This window comes from Scyliorhinus torazame, chromosome 4, assembly GCF_047496885.1.
Source record: "Scyliorhinus torazame isolate Kashiwa2021f chromosome 4, sScyTor2.1, whole genome shotgun sequence".
NCBI lineage: Eukaryota > Metazoa > Chordata > Chondrichthyes > Carcharhiniformes > Scyliorhinidae > Scyliorhinus > Scyliorhinus torazame.
Window position 1 is genome coordinate 183,666,305 of NC_092710.1, and position 20,438 is coordinate 183,686,742.

General features: G+C 44.7%; 1 protein-coding gene across 13 annotated transcripts in view; it reads right to left on the reverse strand.

Annotated features, from left to right (window-relative positions):
- LOC140410628 (dystrobrevin beta) overlaps positions 1 to 20,438 on the reverse strand; it is a 964,620-nt gene that overhangs the window by 582,969 nt on the left and 361,213 nt on the right. For all 13 annotated transcript variants that reach the window (XM_072498957.1, XM_072498958.1, XM_072498965.1 and 10 more), the window contains 2 exons: positions 4,972 to 5,185; positions 1,695 to 1,780 (listed from right to left, as the gene is read on the reverse strand). In XM_072498957.1, the coding sequence (XP_072355058.1) occupies positions 1,695 to 1,780; positions 4,972 to 5,185 (300 nt within the window). The remainder of the gene's footprint in view (positions 1 to 1,694; positions 1,781 to 4,971; positions 5,186 to 20,438) is intronic.

Below are 20,438 nucleotides of genomic sequence, written 5' to 3' on the forward strand. Positions count from 1 at the left end.
CCAGCTTGGGTCACTTGTGTGCGGAGTCTGCACATTCTCCCCTTGTCTGCATGGGTTTCCTCCAGGTGCTCTGGTTTCATCCCACAAGCCCCGAAAGACATGCTGTTAGATAATTTGGACATTCTGAATTCTCCCGCTGTGTACCTGAACAGGTGCCAGAATGTGGTGACTAGGGGCTTTTCACAGTAACTTCATTGCAGTGTTAATGTAAGCCTACTTGTGACAATAAAGATTATTGAAATATTGAATGCAGTGGTTATATGTAGGACTCCTACCATTGATTAGAATGTACGGCACAGGAACAAGCCACTCGTCTCAAATGTCCCATTTTGTTAATGCGCCACACAAGCAATGTAAAATGAAGACGCCAACCTCCAGAGACCCATTCTTTCTTTTATTTGGCAATCAAGGTGAGGAATATTAATGCATGGGAACTCAACTCTTCTCATTCCATTGCTGAATGTTAGTATCAAGTATTCCCAAGTCACGTATGGTGCAGTGAGGTGCAAAGTAAATCTTCATCCACTCTGCCCTACAATACGCTTCAGCACAAACCCCAGAAGGCATCAATCCAGAACCAGTGAGATATTTACTTTTCATTTCCCATGCCGGCCATTCCATGGCCCTTGAATGGAACTGCAATTAGGTCTAATTTAGTGAGAGTTCTGTACTTCAGATTTGTGCCCATAAAACATACTGCTGAGATTCTGCAAACTCACATCACGTAGAGCCCATCGGCACAATGCTCTTGACAATGCACAAATTAAACCAATCACAAAACAAACCAACTGAAATTGACACGTCCTTCATTCCGCTCCCAATTGAAGATGTTGTCAGGCCGTGGCTCGGAATCTTGATATAAATCCAACAATTTGATTTTCCACTATACATACAAGGCTGCCTTACATGATAAATAGAAATCTTGAAAATAGTCCCTCAAGACCTTCATGCACATTAGGGATTTAATATCCAAAGATAAATAAGTTATTTCAGCATATTTTCCCTCAACAAGGCAATTCAATTTTCGATGAAAACAATAGAAACAGGTCATGCACACAGATATCAAAAGCCAAACAAAACCAGTTAAACTTTGGCTGAGGCCAAAATAAACTAAAATAATTTCCTGATTATTCCAACATATCTCTAACCAATACAATTATTTTCCAAGAACCAAGCAGAAAATATAGCTTCATGTGTAGAGTACTTGTTCTGCATTGTACTGATAATGAGTAACATGCATTTTAATCCCTAATGTATTGGAACACTGAGTTTAGAATTGGTCAAAACACAGAAATGTGTCTCTCCATGAAGAGTGCACTTGTTGGTCTCCCGCAGTAGCTCAAACCAATAATTACTTCAGCCAGAGGCCAAGGTCTCTGTACCTAGCACCTCAATGCCCTTCAATTCGACAAGTAAATCCCATCTGGAATTCACACCCCTTTATTACTATTCAATGACTCCTATTTTAAGTGTGCATGTTCTGACATTGGCGGAGAGCAGGACTGGACTGGGCTCTTTTGGCTCCCCGACAAATAAAAACATGCTGGCACTCACTATCTGGCCAGTCACATGGGCTGCAAGAGCACCGAGCCCAAATCAAACGTAATTTTCTGCCAGTGAGAGGGACAAAAAGAGAAGAGGGGGAAGCAGCGTAATCCTAAAGAAACGTGCATCCAAATTTTGTTTCTACTTACACCGCAGTTTGTCCAGGATCTTTCCTCCACACATTGTTGCCAAGATAGCTTTGACTGAGAAGACAGTCAACTTTCCATGACCTTCACTGCAAAAGAAAACTGAACTAGTTAGTATTACACCTCAGGAATGGGAGCAACATTAACTGGAAGTGCATGTCAATGACATGAAAGGTTCCCTGCACTCCTCGAGTACTGTTGATGCTTTTTTTTACTTGACTAAAGGTAACTGTAGTCAAGAGTTCCACTTTACAGTAGAAGAAAATTAATACAACATTGTAAAAATAAATTTTAAAACACATTTTTCATTCCTTAAAGTTCGCAAATTATCATTAACCATATTAAAAGCAAAATATTACAGGTGCTGGAAATGATTTTATTCCATGATGCCCAGCTCATCACATTAGAGGAATGCAGCACACACCGCAGGATGAATATTCATTGAATATATGAATAGTCACCTAGTCACGCTAGCGCTTCCAAGCCCTCGAAACCTGGATTTCAGCACTTAAATTCAAAGCTGTGGTAACATTTGTGACACACAAGCTTATCAAATGATTTAAGTTGTTGACTAGTGGAAGGAGATCAGGTGAGGGACACACAACCCCCCACCCCCCCTCAACCCACCTCTGTTAAAATTGGAAGTCTGCATGTTGGAGAATTGTTTCTGATTTTTGTAAATTTAAGCCCCGCTCATTGTCCACATCAAAGAGAGGTAAGTGCAGTGAAATCACAGGCTTGAGTGATTGGAATGAACTTAGTGCTTGGAATGCATTTGCATCTCTTTGATGTGGTCAATGTTGCAAACATTTGGGTTTCAGCACTTAGGCCGCTGAAGCGTGAAGGGATATGAATGGATCAAAGCTGCAGATGGTTTGTATAAGCAGTCAATCACGAATTGAAAGCTATGAATGGCTTGAAGCTAATGGAATTGTGGGAACCAGATGCAGGCACAGTTGCTCTCTTTTGAGGAATGAACAAATGAAGCTGCAAGGTAAGTATTACAGCTATAATGCTTCCCACTGCCCCTGTCTGGACTGCTCTCTAACTTCCAGACAGTGATCCCTTTTCTAGGCCGGGGGGGGCGGTCTGTGGAGCAGGTTCCTTTTAGCATGGGGTCCTTGTCGGGAGTCCTCCTATTACAGGGGTGTTCAGAGTTGATTTGTAGTGTTGGGGAGGGGGGTGGCTGGCTGGCGTGGAACACTGAATTGCATCCCGTTTTACGATCGCAAGAGGATTATAAAGCTGATGCCATTCAGCTCCGGCTCGAGAACTTAGCGCGGGATTCTCCTATTGCCGACGCCAAAATCACTTTTGACGCAGAAATCGGGGCGGCACCTGTTTTCGGAGGCTCCGCCTCTTCCAAAACTGCATCATGGGTGAGTACGCCACAAGCCGTTGGGACGGCCTCAGGACTTCACCTAACGGCCCTCCCCTGATGCTTCGCCCCAATGGGCCGACTTCCTGACGGCGTGCATCACTTGTGGTCTGGTGTTCCGTCAATCACGTGTGGCGGCTGCCGACTGTGTCCAGCGGCGCAGCAGTCGGGGGTGGGGGGGGCGTTCCGCTGGCCGGGGGGGGGGGGGGGGTGCTTCGGCGGGGCGGGGGGGGGACTGGCGGGGGTTGGTCTGGGGCTGGCGAAGGGGATTACAGGAGAGCACTATCTGTCAGGCCAGGTCCGCGTGTGGCCGGCGCCATGTTGTATGGCGTGACTGCTGCAGGTCGCCGCCGTGCGCGTGCGCGGCCATGGACCTAGCAATTCTCCGGTCATTTCTGTTGGCAACGCCAGGGGTTTTATGTGGCACAGCTGCTAGCCCCCCCCACCGGGCGGAACATCAGTGCTGGGGCAGCGCAGAATGTTTCGTTGTAAGACTAGAGACATGCTCTGGACATAGCCTCAAAATCGGAGAATCCATCCCAGTCTCCCAAATATAGTGTCCTGCCCTATATTTACTGCGGAGAAGAGGCACAATGATTCTTTATGCAAGGAAGAATGAGAAGCATTATGAACTGAATGGCACAATTTTAAAGGGAGTCACCGAAACAGCGAAAACCAGGGGTTGACATACACAAAGTGGCACGGCAGGCTGAGGAGGCTGCCAAAGGGGTATGTGGTCCATGACATTATTTCTCGAAGAACAGAATAAAAAAAGCTTTGCACTGTGGCACAGTGGTTCGCAATGCTGCCTCACAGCGCCAGGGACACAGGTTCAATTCAGACTTCGGGTGACTGTGTGGAGTTTGCACATTCTTCCCGTGTCTGCGTAGGTTTCCTCCCACAGTACAAAGATGTGCAGGTTAGCTGGATTGGCCATGATACATTGCCTTGGTTGGTTTACGAGGATTGGGTGGGGGAATTGGGCCTAGGTAGGGTGCTCTTTTAGCAAGTCGGTGCAGACCCGATGGCCCGAATGGCCTCCTTCTGCATTGTAGGGATTCTATAACTTTTATAAGATACTGGCTAAGTACCAACTGGAGTATTGTGCTAATTCCATGCACCATACATTTCAGGAAGGATGGCAACGCCATGTAGGGATCTACCAGAATGGTACCAGGGATAAAAGTCTTCAGTTCTGTGGAGAATTAAAAACTGGGAATGTTCTTTTTGGAGTATAGAAGGCGATTACAAACAGGCTCTCTCTCCTTGCTCACTCATTCCACTGACATCAGTTATGGACAGTAAGAAGTCTTACAACACCAGGTTAAAGTCCAACAGGTTTGTTTCGATGTCACTAGCTTTCGGAGCACTGCTCCTGAGGAAGGAGCAGCGCTCCGAAAGCTAGTGACATCGAAACAAACCTGTTGGACTTTAACCTGGTGTTGTAAGACTTCTTACTGTGCTCACCCCAGTCCAACGCCGGCATCTCCACATCAGTTATGGAGGAGGACATCCCCATGAATAGCTCCCAAGGTAGTTCCAGTACAAGCTTTGTGGGTTGAGATTTGAAGCCAACTTGAGGTCTTTCCAGAGAAAACCCTGGATGGTGTGCTGCAAGCTGGAAAATATCAAGGCCTTGCCAAGAGAGTGAAAACCAAAGCTGGAAACTACTTCTCATACCCAGCACTGTTTACAATGGAACTGCTCCACAACACGTCACATAACTGACATCATCTCAATAACGTGGAAAAGAAGAACCTGGAAAAGAATACTGCAGAATTATCAGATGAATAATGATAGAAGTGACTTCATAAAGAACAAAATACAGGTAACAACAACATGCTGCTCCTACCCTGCCTACATGACAACGACCCTTCTGTGCATGACGACGTGGGCACTGACCTGTCATATGCTGCTATGACGAAGTTGAGAAGCAGGCTGATGGACTGTTCCACACTGATTTGATGGGTGGTTGGAAGGCGTTTATTTAGCTGATAATAGATAGATGAAATGATGGTCTCTAATCGAGAAACATTGATTTCTGTGCTATGGTCCAAGGTGTTGAGGCCATTGTCCCGAAAAGCTTCAATCAGGTTCCATATATCAACAAGATGGACTGCAGGTGAGAAGGAAGATGAATTGTCAAAGCAAACATATAAAACCACATTGCCTCAGAGTTCTTAAGAACGCAAATCCATCTTAGACAACATGCACTGCCATCTGTCTTTGACATGCACTGAAATCAGAACAGGACCTTCAGACCAATTTAATCTGTAAGTGGACACACAGAAATGTACTACATGATGTCCACTCATTTCATGAGTGTTGTTGATTCAGTGTCAGATAATTAGGAGAAAGAAAACAAAATCTATCAGGAGGGAGTAACCCCGGGACACTTTAAATATTGATTCCTGATTCAAGTATGCCTCACAAAATCAAATCAAACATGGGCAAGGAAATCTCAGGCTGATTACCATCTATCACCCTCCCTCAGCTCATAAAGATGTTCAGTTCAACTTGAAAGCAGCACTGACATTAGTACGGGTACAAAATGTAGGCCGTTGTACCACCACCTCTGGTGGGTGTGTTCAGCTGGTGGAAAAGGATATAGACAAGGATGGTGGTTTTAGAGTAGTCTAAATGTTGCCTGAAAGATATAATTCGGTTTGCGTGACTATGTCAGACTGTTATTTGACTAGCTCCTCCAATGCTGGTATAAATCCCAAGATGGTGGCAAGGAGGGTTTTGTAAAACCACCTGGGATGGACGCGACCTTGCTGTGTCCAAATCCTCTGCCTAGATCGATGCTGGGTGATCCAAACACTTTGATTCTTAGGCATATCCTTTTTGCAGCAGTTTGTTACTGAGTAGCTTGCTAGGCCATTTCAGAGGGCAACCACATAACCCTAGATCCGGAGTCAAATGCAAGTCAGACTGGGTATGGATCACAGATTTCCTTTGCTGAAGGTCAGCAGGTATCAGTCAGGTTTTTACATGATGATCTAGTTGCTTCATGCGCGCGATTATTATTATCACTGATATTAGCTCTTCTATATTCCAGATTAATTCGATTAACTAAATTCAAACAGACAAACTGTCCCGGTAGGGTGTCAATTCATGTCTCCAGATTGTCAGTTCAGGTCTCTGGTTAAGACAGTCACATAACCACGATAATAAACTTGTCATGGAATTAAGATCTATTCAACCAGTTATTACTGAAAGATAGAATAAGCCTCACAGAATCTTCTAAGGTAATTCATTTATTCTGAAGCTCTTACTTTTGACCTGGCAGTTGCACAGTTGGTATCTATATCTCATCTATATCTATATCCTGCTGCATTGTATAAGATCAATATTAGATTCACTCTAAACTCATGTTAGTTTTCAGAGCCACAAGTTTAACCAAATCACATTTTAATGAAATAAACATGACCACTCTGCCCACAGGAAAGATGACAGGAAGAATTACTAGTATTTTGTTATCAGATTGCAGAATTAGACAAATAAGATGCTTATTTAGGCTTTGAATTTAAGCATGTTTGTGGCAATCTCCAACCTAACTTACAGCTGACACTTAAAACTAGCTCTGAAGTGACTTGTAAATGACCATGACTATCATTTTAGCAACCATTTTAACGAGGAATAGTCAATACATGTGCCCTTACCAGAATTACACATCCACCCAAGTCCAATTAAAAAACATATCTGGAGGCTTCTCCATTCATCTAGACATTTCCTAATTTATCCAATATTAATAATCATTTGATAGTACAGACTTTGAGTATGTTGGAAGACAAGACATACTGTCAAAGTTTTTTGACTTGCACTCATCAGGTGTTAAAACCATATGAGGGGCAAAACGACTCCCCGTGCTCCCACTCCAGGTTTGACAGTAACATGGTTGTTTTGTGAATTAGAGAGGGTGTGTTTTGCCAGTTCTATAGGAATCCAACTATTTATGTTTTCAGATTGTAAAGAATTAGTCAAACAGATTTTCTTACGTTAAACAAAGATAAGTTTATTGAAACTATTTCCCAAACTCAAAAAAAATCAGGTAAATTGCAACCACAGTTCAATATGTCACACACATTCTTCTGAGCCCACACACACAAGTATAGAGTAAGAAGTTAGGCTTATAGGATTTTTACAGTTCATGGAAAGTAAAATTGGAGGAATATATGGTTGATTCGACATTGTAGCTATTTTGTTCAGTTGTCTTCCTGGGTACAGTTGTATGGAGCAGATTTCCACATTTTACTCCAAATTGCTTTCTTTCGCAGAAGATTTCTCTTCTCAGTGTGGTTACTTTGAAAAACAATATTCAAACAATATTTTGAATGTACCAGCACCCGGTATCTAATGGCCTCGCCGAGAAGACCCGAACCAGGCATCGGTTAACACCGGTCTCCAAAAATGGGGACCAGGTTGGACGGCACTTGGGGTGGGATCTCCCAGGCAATTGGAGGCCCCAGGGTGGTCAGCCTCTGGGCAGGGTGGTACCCTGGCAATGATGATGTCACACAGGCACCTTTACACTGCCAGGATGCCCGGGGTCCTTGTCCTTATGAGGTGCAGTGAGGGGGTCTTGAAGACGCCCTAATCAATAGGTTGGGGTATTCGGGGGGGGGGGGGGGGGGGGGGGGTCCAGGGGTCATGTTGGGGGATCGAGAGATCGGGGCACCATTTAATAATGGCATCTTGACCTCTTGTCAGTGCAAGAAATTAAGGTAATTTGATTGTGAGGTTGTTCCTGGAGTTTAAACACCCCGCTAGACCCGCCCACAGCTGGACTCTGTCTTTTTCTGTTAAATCACATCCTTTATTTGGTTGAGCTGTTGCCAGGGAGAATGCACAAGGGTACTATTGCCCCACCCTCCCCACCCCCCATATGCTGTTCACTCAAAAAAGGTCCAATGTCTCAGTATGTTCCTTTTACCTGCAGAGGGCAGGTCCCAGCATATAAATATATGTAGTTTTAGCAAACATAAGTGAGCCACATGTGAGCTCAATTGATAATCTCAAATTGGTTGTTAGCATAATTCTTGACATAATTAAGATTGTTCAGAAAATACTGCGCAATTGCAGATCACATTCAACGGTGGACATTATAAGAACATAAGAACTAGGAGCAGGAGTAGGCCATCTGGCCCCTCGAGCCTGCTCCACCATTCAATGAGATCATGGCTGATCTTTTGTGGACTCAGCTCCACTTTCCGGCCCGAACACCATAACCCTTAATCCCTTTATTCTTCAAAAAACTATCTATCTTTATCTTAAAAACATTTAATGAAGGAGCCTCTACTGCTTCACTGGGCAAGGAATTCCATAGATTCACAACCCTTTGGGTGAAGAAGTTCCTCCTAAACTCAGTCCTAAATCTACTTCCCCTTAGTTTGAGGCTATGCCCCCTAGTTCTGCTTTCACCCGCCAGTGGAAACAACCTGCCCGCATCTATCCTATCTATTCCCTTCATAATTTTATATGTTTCTATAAGATTCCCTCCTCATCCTTCTAAATTCCAATGAATCCAGTCCCAATCTACTCAGCCTCTCCTCGTAATCCAACCCCTTCAGCTCTGGGATTAACCTAGTGAATCTCCTCTGCACACCCTCCAGTGCCAGTACGTCCTTTCTCAAGTAAGGAGACCAAAACTGAACACAATACTCCAGGTGTGGCCTCACTAACACCGTATACCATTGCAGCATAACCTCTCAAGTCTTAAACTCCATCCCTCTAGCAATGAAGGACAAAATTCCATTTGCCTTCTTAATCACCTGTTGCACCTGTAAACCAACTTATTGCGACTCATGCACTGGCACACCCAGGTCTCTCTGCACAGCAGAATGTTTTAATATTTTATCATTTAAACAATAATCCCTTTTGCTGTTATTCCTACCAAAATGGATAACCTCACATTTGTCAACATTGTATTCCATCTGCCAGACCCTAGCCCATTCACTTAGCCTATCCAAATCCCTCTGCAGACTTCCAGTATCCTCTGCACTTTTTGCTTTACCACTCATCTTAGTGTCGTCTGCAAACTTGGACACATTGCCCTTGGACCTCAACTCCAAATCATCTATGTAAATTGTGAACAATTGTGGGCCCAACAGTGATCCCTGAGGGACAGCACTAGCTACTGATTGCCAACCAGAGAAACACCCATTAATCCCCACTCTTTGCTTTCTATTAATTAACCAATCCTCTATCCATGCTACTACTTTCCCCTTAATGCCATGCATCTTTGTCTTATGCAGCAACCTTTTGTGTGGCAACTTGTCAAAGGCTTTCTGGAAATCCAGATATACCACATCCATTCGCTCCCCGTTATCTACCGCACTGGTAATGTCCTCAAAAAATTCCACTAAATTAGTTAGGCACGACCTGCCCTTTATGAACCCATGCTGCGTCTGCCCAATGGGACAATTTCCATCCAGACGCCTTGCTATTTCTTCCTTGATGATAGATTCCAGCATCTTCCCTACTACCGAAGTTAAGCTCACTGGCCTATAATTACCCACTTTCTGCCTACCTCCTTTTTTAAACAGTGGTGTCACGTTTGCTAATTTCCAATCCACCGGGACCACCCCAGAGTCTAGTGAATTTTGGTAAATTATCACTAGTGCATTTGCAATTTCCCGAGCCATCTCTTTTAGCACTCTGGGATGCATTCCATCAGGGCCAGGAGACTTGTCTACCTTTAGCCCCATTAGCTTGCCCATCACTACCTCCTTAGTGATAACAATCCTCTCAAGGTCCTCACCTGTCATAGCCTCATTTCCATCAGTCACTGGCATGTTATTTGTGTCTTCCACTGTGAAGACCGACCCAAAACCTGTTCAGTTCCTCAGCCATTTCCTCATCTCCCATTATTAAATCTCCCTTCTCATCCTCTAAAGGACCAATATTTACCTTCGCCACTCTTTTTTGTTTTATATATTTGTAGAAACTTTTACTGTCTGTTTTTATATTCTGAGCAAGTTTACTCTCATAATCTATCTTACCCTTCTTTATAGCCTTTTTCGTAGCTTTCTGATGCCCCCTAAAGATTTCCCAGTCCTCCAGTCTCACACTAATCTTTGCTACTTTGTATGCTTTTTCCTTCAATTTGATACTCTTCCTTATTTCCTTCGATATTCACGGTCGATTTTCCCTCCTTCTACTGTCCTTCCTTTTTGTGAATGAAATGAAATGAAAATCGCTTATTGTCACAAGTAGACTTCAAATGAAGTTACTGTGAAAAGCCCCTAGTCGCCACATTCTGGCGCCTGTTCGGGGAGGCTGTTATGGGGATCGAACCGTGCTCCTAGCCTTGGTCTGCTTTCAAAGCCAGCGATTTAGCCCTGTGCTAAACATAAACCTTTGCTGAGCACTGTGAAAAATCGCTTGGAAGGTTCTCCACTGTTCCTCAACTGTTCTGAGTTTTGTAAGCATGAGCTAATTGAGTATGGTCAGTACTCTGCCTATTGCGAACAACTTATGACTGTTTAATATGATCCACCAGTCGTTGGGATGTACAGGCTACATCAGTGTTTTTCAAACTCTTTTTCCTGGGACCCACTTCTGGCCGACCTTCATGACCTACCGTTGCGATGTTCACCGACCTTCGCAACACATGATCAACCATCGCGACACACGCCATGTCCGCTTAATTTTTAATGTGAAAGGGGAGCCCGCTTTGACCTCATGATCTCACTTGAATCCGGTTCAAAGGAGCAGAGGGCAATGCACATATCAGGTGCAGACTTCAGCCAGCTTCTTTGTGCTGTCTTCACCTTAATGAAAACGGAAAATCTAATCTCACATATGCAAGTCTTGGTTAGGGAAATAGCAACAAAATGCATGTTTTACTCAGCACTGGATTCACCTGGAGGATGCTACACCAGAATGCTGACAGCCTCGTGGGCTTTTGGCACATTTTTAATGTGGTATCAACGGGAAGCTGCAGCAGCTTGGTCTTTTAATTTGGAATGAGCTCGGAGTTAATAACTGCCTCTGGGGTCTCAAACTGCAAAGGAATTTTTCACACACCACTTCTCTTTCAAACTTCCCTCTTTTGCCAGTACTTCCCTGCATATAACACATATGGGCTTTGCCTCCTTATTTGCATCATCACAATTGATAAAACCATTCCTCAAGAAACCATCCTTATACTTCTTTGTTTCAAGTTAAGTTTCTTTTTTCAGGGCCGTTAACCAGAGCCCCTAAAGCTCTAACACTACTACTGGCTCTGACCTGACCTGGACTCTCCTGAACAGCTCTCTCCAGCAGATTCTGTTGTGAGATCCTCTCCATTAGGTAAACTGCCCATTTAAGTCTCTGCCGTTTCGTACATTTAAAAAAATCCATCGATCTTCACAGCCTTGCTTGCCAACAGCTGCAAAATCGAATCAACTCTACTCCCTGCATTGGCGCCAGAAGAATGTCCCTGGATGGCACGTGACCTACTCTCTGTTGACGCGTCTGGCCGGAAGACTCCACGCAGCCTAATCTGCATCTTCATTTAAAAGGCGGCAGTGGCCGCAATTCTCCATGTAAAAGATATTAGCAGCTGTTTGGCGTTTCTCCCGTAATCGGAACCACTGTGGGAATGGCAGAACTGATCACTCTGCGACCCTCCCGACACCCATCTGCAACCGATCTGTGGGTCGCGCCCCTGACTTTGAATAACCATGGCCTACATAGCTAGCATCACACCAGCACTGAAATTCATATACCAATTTTCTCGTTATTGTTGTAGGTGGAACGTCTTTTTGTCTTGAGTCTTTTTGTCATTAGTGGAAAACTACCACTAGATGGTGGCAGCATGAAATGGGCTTCACCTGTTTCTCAAATTTCTGAAATACAAGTCGAAAAGCTCCGTCAACAATTATCTGTTGTATTTAATCCTTTCAGCTCTGACCGTCCACCTTGCTTCGTGAATATTATACTCAGATGTAAATTAAATAACGCTGAATTAAGAAAATGAGAAACAAGTTCCAAATAACCTATGTTATTTGTGTGAACAGAGATTTTGGTAAAATTACAGAGATGTAGCATTGATCAAACTGGCTGGGCTTAAAAAAGGCTTAAACAAGGATCTACTGTGGCAGAGTACACATCAAGAATTCATGGGAGATGGCACGGTGGCACAGTGGTAGCACTGCTGCCTCACAGCTCCAGGGTCCCAGGTTCAATTCCGGCCTCGGGTGACTGTGTGGAGTTTGCACTTTCTCCCCGTGTCTGCGTGGATTTCCTCCGTGTGCTCCAGTTTCCGCCCACAGTCCAAAGATGTGCAGGTTAGGTGGATTGGTTGTGCTAAAATGTTACGTGAGATTACTGGGTTACGGGGATGGGGTGGAGGCGTGGGCTTAAGAAGGATGCTCCTTTCAAGGGCCGGTGCAGACTTGATGGGCCGAATGGCCTCCTTCTGCACTGTGATTTCTATGAGAATTCCATGATAAGATTCACATTCTACCAAATCCAAGTTCAGACAATATATGTGCATACTGTCTGTCATTCAGTGAAGATTTTTTCCAAACCAGCCTTTTATCCATCTTTTGTTTTTCTTAAAAGGGAAAGGATTGGATTTAGGACAGAATTGGTTTGGAGAATGGTAGTTTACTCAGTGCAAGAGAGGTCCACATTGGGATGGAAACAAGAGATCTGGGCCGGGATTCTCCCCTATCCGGCGGGTGTCCCAGCGGGATGGAGTGGCGCGAACCACTCCAGTGTCGGGCCACCCCAAAAGGTGTGGAGAAACCGCACCTTTAGGGGCCAAGCCCTCACCTGGAGGGGCTAGGTCTGCGCGGATTGGTTGGTGTGCCGCCGGAAGGCAGGAAAGGTCTTTAGCGCCACGCCAGTCGGGGCCGAAGGGACTGCGCCGGGCAGCGGAAGTCCGCGCATGCGCGGGAGCGTTAGCGGCTGCTGACGTCATCCCCGCGCATGCGCGGAGGGGGGGGATCACTTCCGCATCGGCCATCGCTGAGGCTGTGGCCGAGGTGGAAGGAAAAGAGTGCCCCCCACGGCACAGGCCCACCCATGGATCGGTGGGCCCCGATCGTGGGCCAGGCCACCGTGGGGGCACCCCCCGGGGCCAGATCGCCTCGCCTCCCCCCCAGGACCCCGAAGCCCATGACAGCAGCGGGACTTCGGCCCATCGCGGGCCAGAGAATCGCCGGGGGGGGGGGGCACCGACTGGCACGCACAATTCCCATTGCCAGCAAATGTCCGGTGCCAGAGAATTCGGCGACCAGTGGGGACGGGATTCACGTCACCCCCCTGGCGATTTTCCGACCCGGCGGGGGGTCGGAGAATCCCGCCCTTGCTCAGTGACTGTCTCATTACAGTTTTTTGATTAGTTCCTGAAAAATAAATGGATGGTATAAAATATAACATGTGTGCCTGTTCTAATTCCTTTCAGAAACAGCTGCTCCCCCACCATATAAAATGGACAGTCTCTATCAACTGTTTGTGGAGTGAGGTTTTATGAGAACCACCAAATGTAAAGTGGAGAAAAGTATTAATTTGTTTTCTCGTTAATTTACAAATTTATTTGAAATTGTAATTTATCTGACCGAAAGGTGGTGCTTGCAATAAACGTGTCTAAAATCAGAAATTTTGTTTAAAACCTCCTTCCAAACTTCAGTCATTCAATTCTCTATCCAGAATTTTCTGCCATGCTTTATTTGTTAAACGAATAATATCGTAGATATAGTAGCTTGCATTGAGTTTCTGTGAAAGTTACCTTCATGATTAGTGGCATTCATTCCCATTCGTTACTTAATGATTGATGTATACTCCAGCAATTCAATTGTGATTTGTTACTGTTTTATGAAAATGATATTTGAGTCAGTCAAGCAGGACACAGAAATTACACTCAAAAGGTAATGCCAGAAGTGTGATAGACAAAGCACATAACTCGAAGCACCATGTTTATAAGGCAGAAAATAGTCTGCAGTGAGTTCAAATATATGCAACTTTGTTACAGCAGTAAAGCATTTTGTGGTATACAATATATTACACTGTTGATCTCCTGTGGCATTTTGCATGAACAAAAAAAACAAATGTTTTTCTTTCCCATTTTCTAATTCATTTTGGCGCTCCATTTTTTCGCTCACTGCATGATATATGCATTAATAGGTTCAACTCCTAGAGCAGAGTTCCTCAATTACTCTACCTGACAGCAGGGCATAATGCAAATGTTGGAAAGTAGAGAGCGCAAGGAGAGAGGGGAAAGAACACAACGGCTAAGAGGAAGCAGCAAAGACATGGGCACTTCCTCTCCTTCCTAGCTATTCCAGTTTGTCCCCTACCAGTGTGTCCTCATCTTCTCCCTTCTCTCCTTTTTCCTCTTCCGTCATAGTTCCCCTCCACATTTTGTTCTCTTCTACTGCTCCACTGTCCGCTTCATCCCCTCAAATCTGTCCTGCCTTCTTCTCCTCTCTTCACATCCTCCTCTTTCATCCCCCATCCCTTCGCGCCCCCCACCGCCCACCCCCACCCACACACACCTTCTATTCTTTCTCTCTTACCTCCTACTCTAATCCAACTAAACCCCCTCCCTCAGCTTTGGTTCTGTGATAGTAATAGATTGTAGATTCAAATCCCAGGCCAGGACTTGAGCACAATCTTTGTGGGTGGACACTAAAAAGATTTTGTAGTACAAAACATTTCTTGGGGGTATGATGTGTTAAACTGAGGCCCCATCCATTTTCAGACAGATGTACAAGGTCCCCATTCACAGTGAGACAGGAGAGTTCTTCCAGTTACCTGACCTGCGCTTATCCCTCAAGTAACATAAGTGATTATTCATCTAATTGCTGTCTCTGGGACCTTGCTATGAGCAAATTGGCTATTGCACTGCCCAATGAAATAGAGACGTATTTCATTGGCTGTAAAGCCCTTTGTAATGTCCTGAAAAAATGCAATTTCATTCCCATCTCACTCAAATTTCTTATTGAACTGATAGAAGTAAAAGAAAGAAGTGAATTATCATGAAATGGGTGATGGGACATGCAGAATTTTAGCACAAATGAAGGAACCAATTAAAATTATTACCTGCCTAAAACAGACAAACATAACCGTTATTCTAACAACCTATATCTTCACAATAATTGCACTGTGTCATCACCCCACAGAACCAACAGGAACATTCATCGAAAATTGATACATTTAAAAATTACAGCCAATTCTGAAGACCATACTGATATACTCCAGAGTACTGGCAGACAACTTGTGAAATTATCAATGCGGGAAGTATAATTGCCTGAAGTTATATCCACGTTATGAGCACCAGATTTACATATTTACCAGCGAAATATGAACAACAGATTGCTGATTGTATCATATCTGCCCATCACATTACTCAACTTTAAACTGGGTTCTTTCAAATTTACAAATCTAAACTGTGGAAATATAATACAATACATGTACACACACAATATCCAACATGCATGTAGTAGAATTTCCAAAAGTAAACCAACTTGTGTCCAGACCCAAGCATCAGGATCTTAAACTACTTGCAGAGATTATATTTTTTTTTAACGTGTTAGAGAATCAATAGGGCGGACTAGGATTACGGGTTGTTCTACCTGCTTCTCAGTCACGGAAGATCATTGTGTGACCAGTAAAGTGAGAAATATTTGGAATCGTGTGTGTAAACCTGAAGTTCATAGAACAATATGACAAACAAACTATAACAGCATTTGATATACCTGGAGTGCAATGAACTACTGCAATGTTGCTCAGTCAATTTGCTCGAGTTCGCAGTGTCTATACCTAAACATACTTGCCAGAGAATTAATTTCATAAATTAACTCTTTTCTGCTCATTTAAAATCTTCCGGGTTGAAACATTTCTCACCTCTTGACAGGGTCTATTGTTAAATGCTTTCCTGTCACAGAATAATTAGGAGCTAGAGAATTAAAAGTGGCATGAATTTCTCTGAGTCATAACAACTGGCACAAATCTCAGTCATACATAGAAACGGCAGCTTTTGCTTTTCAGGACTACAGTTTAATGTGTTTTATTCTTTCCCTCCAGGTTAGGATGCTACGATTCGTTAATTGGTTGCATATCGTGGCCGGGATATTAAAGTCCTGGCTGCAGAGGTGGCATGGGAAGATTTGGAGAGCTTCTGCAAATTTTCCCATCCCGCCCACGACAATGCCTGTTGTTGGTGAGACTGGGGAACCCAGCCTGCTTTTTTTCATAAAATCCTGCTCGAGGTGGACAGTTGGACTCTGGTGAAAAATATGCTTTAAAATAATTGCTGCAGTGGTGGAGAGTGAGCAGCAAGCAATAGAATTTATTCTTATACAGGACACTGGTGAAACCACATCTCGAATATGATGTGTAGATTTGGTCCCCTTATTTAACGAAGGATTATAAATGCATTGGAGGAGGTTTACTGGAATGAGCAAGTTGTCTTATGACGATACGTTGGACAGTCTGGGTTTGTTTCCACTGGAGTTTAGAAGAGTGAGGGGCAACTTGTCAGCAGTATACAAGATCCTGAATTGTCTCGTCAAGGTGGACGTGGAAAGGATGTTTCCTCTTGTGGGTGAGTGCAGAACTGGGGGCACTGTTTTAAAATTAGGGGTTGTCTTTTTAGGACAGGGATGAGAAGAATTTTATTTCTCAAGTGCGTCGTCAGACTTTGGAACTCTGCCTGAAAACATGGTGAAGACTGAATCTCATCAGGCAAGGGAATCAAAGGTTATTGTGGGTAGATGGGAATGTGGGATATGAAACACAAATCAGCCACGATCTTACTGACTGGTGGAGCGGGCTCGAGGGGCCAAATGGCCTAATTCTACTCTTATTTCCGATGTTCGTATAGAATCATAGAATCCCAGGGCAGCAAGGTGGTGCAGTGGTTAGCATTGCTGCCGCATGGAACTGAGGACCCAGGTTCGATCCCGTCCCCCTGACCGTATGGAGTTTGCACACTCTCCCAGTGTCTCACCCCCACAACTCAAAGATGTGCAGGGTAGGTGGATGGGCCATGCTAAATTGCCCTTTAACTGGAATTTTTTTTAAATCATAAAATCCCTCAAGTTCAGAAGGTGGCCATTCGGTCCATCAAGTCAGCACCGACTCTCTGAAAGGGCAACTCACAGAATAATACAGCGCAGAAAAGGACCTTCGGCCCATCGAGTTTGCACCGCCGCATGAAAGGCACCTGATCTGTCAATCCTAATCGCATTTGCCTACAGCCTCAAATGTTAAGATGTGCCAAGTGCTTATTCATGTACTTTTTAAAGGAAGTGAGGCAACCCGCCTCTACCACCCTCCCAGGCACTGCATTCCAGATCGTCACCACACTCTGGGTTAAAAAAAAACTTTTCCTCAAATCTCCCCTGAACCTCCTGTCCCTCACCTTGAACTTGTGTCCCCACATAACAGACCCCTCAACTAAGGGAAACAAGCTGTTCCCCATGCACCCTGTCCATGCCCCTCATAATCTTGTACACCTCAATCAGGTCGTCCCTCAGTCTTCTCTGCTCCAGCAAAAACAACCCTTTTCATAACTTAAATGTTCCATCCCAGGCAACATTCTGGTGAAATTCCTCTGCACCCACTCCAGTGCAATCACATCCTTCCTATAATGTGGCAACCAGAATTGCACACAGCACTCCAGTTGTGGCCTCACCAATGTTCAATATAACTTCAACATGACCTCCCTGCTTTTGTAATCTATGCCACAATTGATAAAAGCAAGTGTACCATATGCCTTTTTCACCACCCTATTAACCTGCCCTTCTGCCTTCAGAGATTTATTTGCAAACACACCAAGGACTCTTTGTTCCTCAGGACTTCCCAATGTGGTGCCATTCATTGAATAATTCCTTGTCAAATTGCTCCTTCCAAAGTGTAACACCTCGCACTTTTCAGGATTAAATTCCATCTGCCACCTGTCTGCCCATTTGACCATCCTGTCTATATCTTCCTGTAACCCAAGACTCTCAGCCTCACTGTTAACCACCCGGCCTATCTTTGTGTCATCCGTAAACGTACTGATCCTACCCCCCACATAGTCATCAAAGTAATTTGTATAAATGATGAATAATAGGCCAGCACGGTAGCACAAGTGGATAGCACTGTGGCTTCACAGCACCAGGGTCCCAGGTTCAACTCCCCGCTGGGTCACTGTCTGTGCGGAGTCTGCACGTTCTCCCCGTGTCTGCGTGGGTTTCCTCCGGGTGCTCCAGTTTCCTCCCACAGTCCAAAGATGTGCAGGTAGGTGGATTGGCCATGATAAATTGCCCTTCCTGACCAAAAAGGTTAGGAGGGGTTATTGGGTTACGGGGATAGGGTGGAAGTGAGGGGTTAAGTTTTGAGAGTTTTAAACTTTCATTTGTCAGTACTTCCCTGCATATAACACACATGGGCTTTGCATCCTGATTTGCACAATTAACAAAGCCATACCGCAAGAATTCATCTTTATACTCCTTTGTTCCTGATTTCAGTTTCTTCATAATGTTCACCAGAGGCCCCGGCACTCTGTTCGCAGCTCACACTAGCACTGCTTTGTCCTGCCGAGGACTCTCCTGAGAGGCTATCTCCAGCAGATTCAATTGTGCGATCCTGGTGTGTTTGAGTCTCTGGCCCTCTTTTCCTCATTGCAAAATAATCCATCTTCAGTTCTTCACACAGTCCTGTTGCTTGCATTCTGGCAGCTACAAAATGCAGGAATCTCTACTCTGTGATTTTGCGTCCAAAGCACTGACGTACAGGGCACGTGATGTCAGTATATGTGCCGGGCTCGTGACCGGTTCTCTGCCGTCGCTTCTGGCAGGAAGATTCCATCGTTTGTATTTAAAGGCTGGTTGCGGCTGGTATGGAATCATACAATCTCTACGGTGCAGAAAGAGGCCATTCGGCCCATTGAGTCTGCACCAGCCCTTCGAATGTGCACTCTATCCATGTCCACTCCCGGGTCCACCCTGCCCTATCCTGGTAACCCCATAACCTAACCTACAAATCCCTGGACACTGAAGGGCAATTTAGCATGGCCAATCCACCTAACCCGCACATCTTTGGACTGTGGGAGGAAACTGGAGCACCCGGAGGAAACCCACGCAGGCACTGGGAGAACGTACAAACTCCGCACGGACAGTGACCCAAGGCTGGAATTGAACCCGGGTCCCTGGCACGGAGAGACAGCAGTGCTAACCACTGTGCCACCATGCTACCCAACAGTTGTTGCTCATCCCGAATTGTCCTCGAGAAATATTCTCAACTTAAAAGCTTGTCACGGGCGGCATTCTTAAAAGCTGGTCGCAGCCATCGGGAATGCTGTGACTGATCGCTCCGCGACCCTCCCAACACTTCCCGCGACCCACCCTGAGTTTGAAAAGTCCTGGTTTAGGGAGATATATAGTTGCTTCCTTCTCTGTGACATTAGCCTGACATCGTGTTGAGAACAACAGGCAGGCTATCAGTGCACATCCTTATTATGAGAAAATCAGACAACAATGGACAAAGTCCGCATATGCACAGTTAAATGCAAAAGTCTGGAAGTTATATTCCATGTTACCCTAATTCTCCACAAGCTGCACTATAACAGTACTTCTTAAAATGCATGTTAAGGTGTGTAGTTGTTACACTTAACCACCAAATAGAGCAGGAAAAGTTAAGGCTGGTACATTGATGTCAAAGTGACTCATGATTACTGCCAAACAACATCTCTGACGCTGAAAAGTAATTTTATAAGTGTGCAATCTCATTCTCAGAATTAAATTAAGAGATTGTTTTCAACAAATTAAAATTCTCTCATTGTAATTTGTTTTAAACTTTTACTAATATATCACTTTCATCCCTAACTCTCAATACCTTTTTTATCTTCTATTCTTCATTTCACTTTGTCTGATATTTCAATCTAATTTATGTATTGCTGGTTTTGATTCTGCATGCCTCAGTGAGGATCCTTTAGTCTGTATGGTTCAAGAGCCTCACTATTTCTCTCCCTGCTCACACGTACCCTACAAAGGGCACGGTAATGAATCAAACACCCATTAGCATGCTGACCCCCACCTCAGCCCCCACCTCAACTTTGAGAGCCTGTCTGTCATCCTTAATTTAACAATGACCCCATTCTCTGGCCATTAATTGGACGCCCAGAGAAAAGCAATAATGAGTAGCAATTTCCCCACAATGTGTGGTTTCTGACCCACATTTCAGCCTGATGCTGGAGTTCAGTAGCACTACGGGAAAAGCCCTGGGCAGGATTCTCCCATCCCATGGCAGTGTGTCCACGCCGTCATAAACGGCGTCACATTTTACGACGACGTGAACGGGCCCCTGCCAGGAGTACCTCTGGCCCTTACAGGGGCCAGCACGGTGTTGGAGCGGTTCATGCCGCTCCAGCTGCTGATCCTGGCGCG